This window comes from Lolium perenne, chromosome 1 (assembly GCF_019359855.2).
Source record: "Lolium perenne isolate Kyuss_39 chromosome 1, Kyuss_2.0, whole genome shotgun sequence".
NCBI classification, from domain to species: Eukaryota; Viridiplantae; Streptophyta; class Magnoliopsida; order Poales; family Poaceae; genus Lolium; species Lolium perenne.
In genome coordinates this window covers 63125921-63136517 of record NC_067244.2, presented here as the reverse complement: position 1 = coordinate 63136517, position 10597 = coordinate 63125921, and the positions used below count along the sequence as shown (strand labels likewise).

Here is a 10597-nt window from a genome sequence, read left to right as displayed (position 1 = left end):
AGGAATGGACAACCCCTAGAAGGAGAAGAAGAAGATTTTATTGATTGCATCTACAAAATTGAATGGGTCGTTGAACATGTATCATTTCAACATGGTTGGACATACTTTGCTTCTGCTGCTCACATTGGAGTTGATTCAACTGTTTTGATCAAGATATATACAATGCAGGAGTACATAGGTCTCAACTTTGTTGAGATCATCAACTAATGGAGGCAACTAGCTAGTTCAGATTATCAAGTAAATTATTTCAGGTTAAACTTGTTCTAGTGGAATGTTCTACAGTAAACTTGTTCTAAATTATCAAGTAGTTTGGATTATCACCTAGTTTAGCTTTAAATTATCAAGTAGTTTGGATTATCACCTAGTTTAGCTTTCAAGTTCTATGTGATGGTTTGTAGGAATTTAAGTGTTTAAATTATCTGTTTTTATTACCAGATGTTTATGTCTGTTGTTTACACATAATTTGTTGTTTTTAACTTTGTTTGAATTTGTAACTAAGCACTTGAATTTGGTGTTGTTTCCGTCTACAGAATTTGGGGCATTTGTGAAACTGCCCCAATAGGTATATAGCAATTGGGGCACTTCTTGAAACTGCCTCAATAGGTGTATACCAATTGGGGCACTAGTCAAACTGCCCCAATATGTGTATACCAATTGGGGCACTTCTCCAAACTGCCCCAATAGGTGTATACCAATTGGAGCACTTCTCCAAACTGCCCCAATAGGTGTATACCAATTGGGGCACTTCTCCAAACTGCCCCAATAGGTGTATACCAATTGGGGCACTACTCCAAACTGCCCTAATAGATGTATACCAATTGAGGCACTTCTCCAAACTGCCCCAATAGGTAGGGCATTAGAGGCATTTTGGAAAGTGCCTCTAAAAGGGGTATTTAGGGGCACTTTGAAAAGTGCCCCATGGCAAAGTGCCCCTAAATCCCTACCATGTAGTAGTGAATTTCCGGTTGGGTCCGCCACTAGTGCCACCTAATTGATGGACAACCTGATGTTTCACGCTTGTACGAACCACCCGGGCAAGTCGTAAACAGTCAGAATTTTCTCGATACTAGTAGTGTTGCGAGATGATAAGCATGGCGGTTCATTTTGAACCAGATGTAGCAGATCAAATAAGATCAAGTTTCAGAAATAGTGGAATATACTTGGCAAGCTATGCATACAAGTTTTCAATATCTTCTTGGAGCTGTTTTAATTCGAAAAGGAAAGTAAAACCTCCCAAAGTACATTGTCATTCTCAGAAGCTAAAGTTTTACTGCTGAAAAGGATAAGATGCTAGACATCAACTGAGTGAGAGTGGCGATTCTCCCGTGCACTAGACACCCCACATGCATGAAAACATTAGGTTTCACCGCGAATCATTACGCATCAGATTTTCGAAACACAATGAAACTCAATGCTATTTGTACCACGAATCAGAAAGCAAAAAATTAAGCAAATCGAACGGCAACCACGAAAGACATTTCTGATCAACTGGGTGCCACATTGATCGGAGGCCAGATTTAGTCATCTTCATACATATGCACCATGTTCGGACGGGCTGGGTACATAACTCAAGTATCTTGGTGACGCGTTCTGGCTGAGACTGCCTCTATAGCTTCCCCCAGAGGCCAAGCGGCCTCGATCAAATATTCGCCGTACTTCACCTTCTCTGCTACTGTGATCTCCTTGGTCGGGTCCAAACCGAATCCATCCACGAGCAAGGAGTACTGGTAGATGAGGTCCATGCAGATGTAGGGCGCGTCACTGGCTCGGAACTTTGGGTATGCAGCTTTTGCTTCCTGGAAGCTCATCGGGCAAATCTTCTCGGCGGAGGCCTTGAACGCTGCAGGGGTGGTCTTCCCGCTGGTAGCCTTGCTGTCGATGAGGCCAGCCTGTCGGAGACGAGACTCAGAGAATCAGAACAGTTCATCAGCTCTTGTAGAGAGCAGGAAGGATTCGATCGATATCCACATCTTATGTGTTTCTTACGTCCAATGCCATGTAGTAGAAGCTGGAGGTGAGGTAGAGCTCGGCCTGGCTGGCCCCGCCGCCGCCGTTCCACGCGCCGTCGAATGTGCAGTTCTTCGTTTCACATGGTGCGCTCAGTTTCAGTGCCTTGGTGACATCCTCTCTGCATTTTTCGTATGCTGCTCCCTCCGGTGACGCTATGGCGTCGTATTGCTCTCCGTTGTAGGTGTATTTACCTTGAAAGATCGCCAAATATATGCATACATCAGATGGAGATATTTTTGATTACTCAACAAAATTAACAAGGAAGGTGCCTAGTTATATACCATTGAATCCGGCCATCATGCAGTAGCTGACTGGTCCATTCTTTGCCTTGAAAATCTCTACTCGAGAAGCCAAAGCACCGTAGTGCAAGTAGCTGAAATGGGAAGATCACTGAATTTCTAGTAGTTCAACACACTAAATGCAAGCAAGTACATTTGGTTCCTAAGCACTAAACAAGAGACACATACTGGTGGTGGAAGCTAAAGCTCCTTGTATATATGCAAACTTGATATATCTTGCACTCTAACTATGTTTTACTAAGAAGGTTCAGAATTGAAGTATACATCTGGTTTCTCTATCCCAGTGACATTTGGGTATTTCATCAATATTTACCTTAAATTACCACCAACGACAGAACATACGAAAGTTTTCTTTTTTGTATTGAAGCAGATGACTCGTGCTCACGTGAACCCACCATCACATAATACGAACTAATTTGCTATGGTGCGACATATCATTTGTATATACAGCGGAGACAATTAGATTGTGTTTGGCACTGTGATGGATGATAATCTTACTTTTCTAACCAGTTTCTCCATTTTATAGGGGAAGAACTAGCTGTGGGTTCATTCATAGGTGCGAGGGTACCTTTCTGAGTATCCGCATTTGTACCTAGTTTCTAAAAAAAGGGGGCTCCAACACAACACAACACAACTTTTTTAACTTAAGGATCACACTTGTCTGATTTCGGTGCTTAGAGACCAACAAATGAACATTTCCTCGCCTTTATATATTCTTCACATCTATATATGCCACTTGCTCCAATTATGCAAATGCAATATAAGCACTATATCCCGGTGTTTTTACTATATATTCGGTATCACGTTTTGTGATGTAGTAAAAAACCTTTAATTGGTTTGCATATTCTTGCAAGAAAATAATATTTAGATTCTCAATTTTGGTACATTTCTAATACCGTAAAATCTTGTGCAAAATTAAACGGCTTATGTCCCTGCAATACATGTTTTAGTTCCATATTTTATCATTGATAAATACATTCATTAGGAAACATGTGGCCATGTAAAGGAAGTTCCAACCTGTGAACATAGACATTGTAATCTCTTCCTTTCAGATACTCTTTCGTAACATACGGATCCTTCCCATCAGGCATTACTGGAGCAGCGGCAGCAGCATCTGGAGAAATGCCATATGCCATTTGCACGGACCCACCTCCAAGATCGATCACACCCACCGTCTTCGCATAGTCTCCTCCCAGTTTACCCAACAGATAATTTAGACCCACCTACGTGAAATGTATGTCATAACATTGAAAAAATGCCCAAAATGCAGAACAGTTCGTCTGTAAGTACGATCCTTTGGTAAACTCATTATACAGATAAATGAAGTAGTTAAGGTAGTACCCATAAGTAGGACCCTTCTTGCGATCCCTCCAGAACATTGATCCAACTAGGATTGTACTGAAATTTGCTCTTGGTATGGACAAGATCCCTGACCTATATTAGGAATCGGTTCAACAAGTCTGTCACTTTTGAGTCCTACTAGGCAGGTATTTAAACATGAGTGGAATATACGCTAAGCCTTAGAGACGAGAGAATTACCGCTTCAAGGATTTGCTCTGCTTTATCATCTCCGATAAGTCTGAGTCCAGCCGTCGCCTATATATTCGATTGTGAAATGTCAAAACTAGTGTCAAGGATTTTTTGTTTCAACTGATCAAAAGTTCAGATATTAGGTAAAATTATTTTTTATTACTAGTTAGTTTTTTTACGGACCCCAAGTTTAACGGGTGTTTCTTTCATGAGCGAGCCAGGCACAATGCCGTTGGCCTTCTCAAGAAGAGGTAGCATGGAGTTGGCAGCCTCCTTGGGCCGTCCGGCATATGAACTCAGCCCCGGTTCTACCTGCAGACAAACAATTACAGTATTACCCGCAAAACAGTAAAACAATTATAGTACAGTAGAAAATATTTAGATTCCGCCTAAGAAAAGAACATGGATACATGGTGCGTGCTTACATACCGTGGCATAGACCTCGACGTCGTCGCCCATCTTGAGGAGCTCCATCTTCTTGTCGAAGCTAAAGACGTGGAGGCGTGTGGCCGTGCTGCCGGCGTCGAAGATCACAGCGTACTTCCCTGGCGCCGCCGACGCCAGCTCGGGTACCTGATTGATAATGGCGCCGCCCTTCCGGCCAAGTATTCCATTGGCGAAGGCCGAGCTGGCGTACGAAGAGACAAGGAGGAGGAGGAGGAGGACAAGTCTGTCGATGCTGCCAGAGCGAGCCATCGCGTCACTGGAACTTGAAACGGGTGCCTGATTGCTTGAGCCGACTCGCGTGAGTTGTACTGTATTCTCCTTGTAAGGGTAGGGTTTTAAAGGGTCTCTCGGACAGAGCCGTATTTTCCATGAGCACCGAAGGATATGAATCCAGTGCAGTTGAATCCCTAGCAGAATTCTCGGAAAGCAGTTGCCCTCGTACTATTAAAAATCTAGATGGGGATAAATACGTCGTGACAGTATCTAGATGGGGATGTTCGAGCTAAAAGGTGTAGGTGGGGGGATGCTTTCTGATCTACTGTACCAGATGTATATATATATGTGGCTGCGCTACCCTTGCTATTTGGGGGTGTTACTGAGTTCCATAGATGTATCGACATGTGGAGGAAGAGGATATATTACAGCACAGCTTGATTTGTGCACGCATTAAATATCGTACGGGCTGGGCCAGCGCCAGTCGCGCTCCACGGTAATCGCTCTCCATGTCACCATGTGTAACACATTGCATGTCTAAATATTCTAGCGGACAAAATTGCTCTACCGTCCTGGATGTTCACACATACTGGTAACGAAGTGCGTATTACAGCCGGTTCTCGTATAGATTCGAATTGAAGAGGTTGGCGCTGTTGAATATATTGTATACGTGTGCGTTATGTAACCGGCCCACCTCCTAGTTTCTTGTATAGTTGAGGTAGAGGCCCGCATCATGTGTTATATATACGTGCCGAGGTGTACCGATCAATGTATTCCGCTTGCACCCAAAATCCTAGCCTTCTACATGGTATCAGATTCCTCCCACGACTCCTAACCTAGCCGCCGCCGCCGCCGCGCCCTCCCTGCGCCTCCGCTGCCCCCTCGAGCCGCCGCCGCCGCCCTCTCCTCTGAGCCGCCGCCGCCGCCTACCCTCGAGCCGCCGCCCCACCGCGCGCCTCTCCCCCTCGACGCCGCCATGCAGTCCCCGGGCTCCTCCTCTCTTCGAAGAACCCCTTTGCTGGCCCGGACATGGCTCTCATCCGCGACCTCAACATCGCCGATCGCGTCCCGGTAACCCTCAGCCAGACCTCCGCGTCCTACTCTCCTTGGAAGTGGTACTTCTCTCTCGTTTTTCGCGAGTTTCTCCTTCACAGCCACGTCGACGGCTCCGTGGACTCCAGTCTCATGGTCAATGACGAGGAGTGGATGATCATCGACGCCACCATCATCCGTTGGTTCTACCTCACCATCTCCACCGACCTCTTCCACACGGTGGTGGCCGACGAGGACGACGCCCGCGCCGTCTGGCTCAAGCTCAACGGTCTCTTCACCGACAACAAGCTCCAGCGCAAGGTCCTCCTTCATGGCGAGTTCTACGGGTGCCACCAGCTCGACTCCTCCATCGACGACTACTGCATGCGCCTCAAGAAGATTGCGGACGAGCTTCGCGATCTCGGCGAACCCATCGGCGACGAGCTGCTCATCACCACCTTCACCGCCGGCCTGCACGAGGACTACGGGAACGCCGCCTCCAACCTCACCCTGCTCCCGGACCCCACCTTCCCCAAGGTCGTGGCGTACCTCAAGCTTGAGGAGCGTCGGCTGCGGATGGTGCGGTCCCGCGCGACGCACACCGCCCTCGCCACCGGCACCCGCACCGGACCGGCGCCCCCCGTCGCTCGCCCTCCGCCGCCCGGCTTCCCCCACCCGCCGGTCTATCGCCCGGCGCCGCCCTCCGCCACCGGCCCCACCCGCTAACACCAACAACCGTCGCCGTGGGGGTCGTCGCGGCGGCCGCCAGCAGCAGCAGCAGCCCCAGGCGCAGCAACAGCCCATGGGCGGCGCTGCCCGTCCGCAGCAGGTCTTCCAGCCGGCCCCTTGGTACGCCGGGCAGAACCCCTGGAACGGCGTCGTGCATGCCTACACCATGTCGGTCCCCCGCGCGCCTACCCCCGGCGTCCTCGGCCCGCGGCCACCCTCCCACCAGGCGTACTTCGCCGCGCCGCAGCCGTACATGCAGCCCTACGGGTCCTACATGGTAGGGCAGCCGTCGCAGCCAGGCGGGCTACCACCGCTTTCCCCGATGCCGCCTGCGCCCTGGGATCCGGCCCTCCTCGCCGCGCTGCACGCCGCTCCGACACCGATAGCCTACGCTGGCGGCGGCGACTGGCACATGGACACGGGCGCCTCCGCTCATATGGCCGCCCACCCCGGTACCCTTCATACCTCCCGCCCCGTCACCACTTCTACTCGCATTACCGTCGGAGATGGTTCCTCTCTTCCTATCACTCATATAGGCCATGCATCTCTCCCGTCTACGTCCACTCCTCTCTCATTGTCTAACGTCTTAGTTTCTCCTAACCTCATCAAAAATCGTGTCTCTGTTAAACAATTTACACGTGATAATCCTGTGACTGTTGAGTTTGACTTGTTTGGTTTCTCTGTCAAGGATTCCCGAACCCGGATGGTGCTCCTCCGATGTGACAGTCCCGGCGACCTCTACCTAGTGCACTCCTCGCCTTCCACATCCACCGCCCCCGTCGCCCTCGCCACCGGTGTGGATCTTTGGCACGCTCGCTTGGGTCATCCCAACCCCGCCACCCTTCGTCACATTCTTAGGAGTTTTTCTTTCACGTGTAATAAGATCGCTGATCATTCTTGTCATGCGTGTCGTCTTGGCAAACATACTAGGCTTTCGTTTCAGGCTTCTTCTCATGTCGCCTCCTACCCTTTTGAGTTAATCCATAGTGATGTTTGGACCTCTCCAGTTGCAAGTAATACGGGCTATACTTATTACCTTGTCATCCTCGATGATTTCTACCATTATGTGTGGACCTTTCCGTTGCGCCGCAAGTCCGATACTCTCGCCACTCTTGCCGCGTTTTATTCCTATGTTGCCACGTAGTTTGGTCGTCCCATTCTTGCGTTGCAAACAGACAACGGGAAGGAGATTGACAACCTCGCTGTTCGCACTCTCCTCACCACTCATGGCACCACTTTTCGACTCACATGCCCTTACACTTCGCAACAGAATGGTCGCGCCGAACGCGTCCTCCGCACTCTCAATGACTGCGTTCGCACTCTCCTCTTTCACGCCTACATGCATCTGCGTTTCTGGCCTGACGCGCTCTCTACATCCACTCTCCTTCTTAACATTCGCCCATGCCGCACCCGCGGCAACTTCGCCCCTCATCATCTCCTCTTCGGTGCACCGCCTTCTTATGACGAGCTTCACATCTTTGGCTGTCTCTGCTATCCTAGCATCGCCGCTACTGCGCCTCATAAGCTTGCACCCCGCTCGTTAGCCTGCGTCTTCCTTGGCTACCCACCCAACACAAAAGGATATCGCTGCTATGATCCCGTCTCCCATTGCGTCTTCACGTCGCGACACGTTTACTTTGACGAGATGCAGTTTCCTTTTCAGCAGGTACCCGCCGCCACTCCCTCGCCGCCGGTACTCGCCTCGCCGTCCACCACGGACGGTTCTGGACGGTCCAGCCTTGGGCCGCCCCCTGGCTTCGGCGCTGCATGCGCCTCGGGACGTGCTGCGACCCTCCCTGGTCGCGCCCCCTCGCCGCCCGGCTGCTCCCAGTCCGACTCCGACTCGGAGTCCAACCCGTCGCCCGCTGCACCGCCTTCGGCGTCGCCCGCCCCTTCAGCCCCTGGCGCGGCCGCTGCCCCGCCTTCGGCGTCGCCCACCCCTTCGGCCCCTGGCGTGGCCGGGGCCCCTGCCGCGACGGTGCCGACCATCGCCCCTACGACGCGGTCTCGGACCGGTACTCACCGCCCGAGCCTGAGATACTCTAGCGACGAGTATCTCCTTGCGGCCTCCACGTCCGCGCCCTCTCCGATCCCCGTCTCCGTACGGGCAGCTCTTCGGGATCCACACTGTTTTGCTGCGATGCAGGAGGAGTACACCGCCCTACAGCGGAACCGCACCTGGACACTGGTTCCTCGGCCACCTCGCGCCAATGTCATCAGTGGCAAGTGGGTCTTTCGGCACAAGACTCACTCCGTATGGTACCCTTGAGTGCTACAAGGCTCGTTGGGTGGTCCGCGGTTTCCGTCAGCGTGCCGGCGTCGACTTCACCGAGACCTTTGCGCCGGTTGTTAAACCGGGCACGATTCGCACCGTGCTGCAGCTTGCGGTCTCTCGTGGCTGGCCAGTTCACCAGATGGATGTCTCCAATGCGTTTCTTCATGGACACCTTACTGAGCAGGTCTATTGTGATCAACCTACTGGCTTTGTTGATGCTTCTCATCCTGGACATGTGTGCTTGCTATCTCGGTCGCTCTACGGCCTCAAGCAAGCCCCTCGCGTCTGGTACCGGCGGATCGCCAGCTTTCTGCAGACTATGGGCTTCTGCGTTACTCGCTCGGATGCCTCGCTGTTCGTCTATCACCAGGGTGACATGACTGCCTACTTGCTCCTGTATGTCGATGACATCATACTCACGGCCTCCTCCGCCACTCTCCTTCAGCAGCTTACTCTCCGGCTACGTGACGAGTTTGCCATCAAGGATCTGGGAGCTCTTCATTACTTCCTTGGCATTGAGGTCACTCGGCGTCCTGATGGCTTCTTTCTTCATCAGCAGAAGTATGCCCATAAGTTACTTGAGCGCGCTGGTATGCTCAACTGTCATCCTGTCGCCACCCCTGTGGACACGAAGGCCAAGGTTTCCGCTCTCGACGGTTCTCCAGCGTCTGATGCTCCGTTCTATCGCTCTATAGTTGGAGCTCTTCAGTACCTGACACTCACACGCCCAGACTTGCAGTATGCTGTTCAGCAGGTGTGTCTCCATATGCACGCTCCTCGTGATTCCCATTGGACACTCGTCAAACGGATTCTCCGCTATATCCCTAGGCACGACGCATCTTGGACTCACCCTCACAGCGTCCCCCTCTATGGAGATGGTGGCCTATTCGGATGCTGACTGGGCTGGCTGCCCCGACACTCGGCGCTCTACCTCTGGCTACTGCGTCTACCTCGGTCCCTCACTCGTTTCCTGGTCATCGAAACGACAGCCTACTGTCTCGCGCTCTAGCGCGGAGGCTGAGTACCGAGCTGTGGCCAACGCTGTTGCCGAGTGTACATGGCTTCGACAGCTGCTTCAGGAGTTGCATCACGGTGTGTCCCGCGCTACAGTTGTCTACTGCGACAACGTTTCGGCCGTATATCTCTCCGCCAACCCCGTTCATCATCGCCGGACGACGCACATTGAGCTTGACATTCACTTCGTACGCGACCAGGTTGCTCTCGGACAGACTAGGGTTCTTCATGTTCCGACTGCGCAACAGTTTGCCGATGTGATGACCAGGGGATTGCCGACTTCTACCTTTGAGGAGTTTCGTTCCAGTCTCTGTGTCTCTGGCGACGCTTCGACTGCGGGGGGTGTTGAATATATTGTATACGTGTGCGTTATGTAACCGGCCCACCTCCTAGTTTCTTGTATAGTTGAGGTAGAGGCCCGCATCATGTATTATATATACGTGCCGAGGTGCACCGATCAATGTATTCCGCTTGCACCCAAAACCCTAGCCTTCTACAGGAGCTACCTATTACAGCTAGACAATTTTCAAGTGAAGCCTTAGGGCATGTATAATGGGTTTTTCTTGAGAATACGCCCTCCAGGGTATATAAATCATACACTCTCTCCAAACTTATTTTGGATCAGAGGGAGTAGAAGAAAAGAGCCAGAAGACCCACACAACACTGTTAGATGTCACGACAGATCGTGCGGTCAACATGGGGTGAAGGACCCTCTCCACTCTCTAGCCTAATCTCCTACCTACCACCACAATGTGACCGGCTTCGGAAAGCTAATCCATGGGTTCGGAACAACTTAGCTAACCACCAATTCTTCCTTGATCTTCACCTTGATAGTTTCAACGGCCGGGTTGGCTCCATTGAGCATAGAACGAGCAAGTGTTGGATGGTTTCAGGTTCCTGGTCACAAAGGGGACAACTAGCCTCGAGAGGTCTCTCCGGTGCAACCTGTCGGCGATACAACACATGTTCCTTGTGACCAACCACATGAAGAACTTCTAGCATCACTACAAGGATTCCTTCGTATTGCAACAAAAATTATTGCAATAAA

At 51.1% G+C, this 10597-nt stretch overlaps 2 protein-coding genes across 2 annotated transcripts; one reads left to right on the top strand and one right to left on the bottom strand.

Moving 5' to 3' along the window:
- Nucleotides 1-1344: 1344 nt before the first annotated feature.
- Nucleotides 1345-4664, bottom strand: LOC127295407 (probable apyrase 3). The gene is made up of 8 exons (XM_051325347.2): nt 4269-4664; nt 4023-4151; nt 3849-3905; nt 3651-3743; nt 3327-3532; nt 2292-2383; nt 1987-2201; nt 1345-1889 (listed from the first exon to the last, which is right to left on the bottom strand). Exons 1-8 carry the CDS (start codon nt 4533-4535, stop codon nt 1569-1571), a joined length of 1380 nt encoding a protein of 459 aa, XP_051181307.1. The 5' UTR covers nt 4536-4664; the 3' UTR covers nt 1345-1568.
- A 1669-nt stretch (nt 4665-6333) lies between these two features.
- On the top strand, nt 6334-9433 carry LOC139832295 (uncharacterized). Its single transcript, XM_071822026.1, has 3 exons — nt 6334-7135; nt 7927-8275; nt 8407-9433. Exons 1-3 carry the CDS (start codon nt 6334-6336, stop codon nt 9431-9433), a joined length of 2178 nt encoding a protein of 725 aa, XP_071678127.1.
- The last annotated feature ends 1164 nt before the right edge of the window (nt 9434-10597 follow it).

Bases quoted from the DNA above. Each gene is read 5' to 3' on its own strand.
- LOC127295407 (XM_051325347.2), bottom strand. From the start codon at position 4,535: ATGGCTCGCTCTGGCAGCATCGACAGACTTGTCCTCCTCCTCCTCCTC. The intron at 3,906-4,022 runs GTCCGTAAAAAA...TCGAATATATAG, and splicing joins AAACACCCGTTAAACTTGGG to GCGACGGCTGGACTCAGACT. The intron at 1,890-1,986 runs GTAAGAAACACA...CGTCTCCGACAG, and splicing joins TCTACTACATGGCATTGGAC to GCTGGCCTCATCGACAGCAA.
- LOC139832295 (XM_071822026.1), top strand. From the start codon at position 6,334: ATGGGCGGCGCTGCCCGTCCGCAGCAGGTCTTCCAGCCGGCCCCTTGG. The intron at 7,136-7,926 runs GTAATAAGATCG...CCTTTTCAGCAG, and splicing joins TAGGAGTTTTTCTTTCACGT to GTACCCGCCGCCACTCCCTC. The intron at 8,276-8,406 runs GTACTCACCGCC...GCTGCGATGCAG, and splicing joins TACGACGCGGTCTCGGACCG to GAGGAGTACACCGCCCTACA.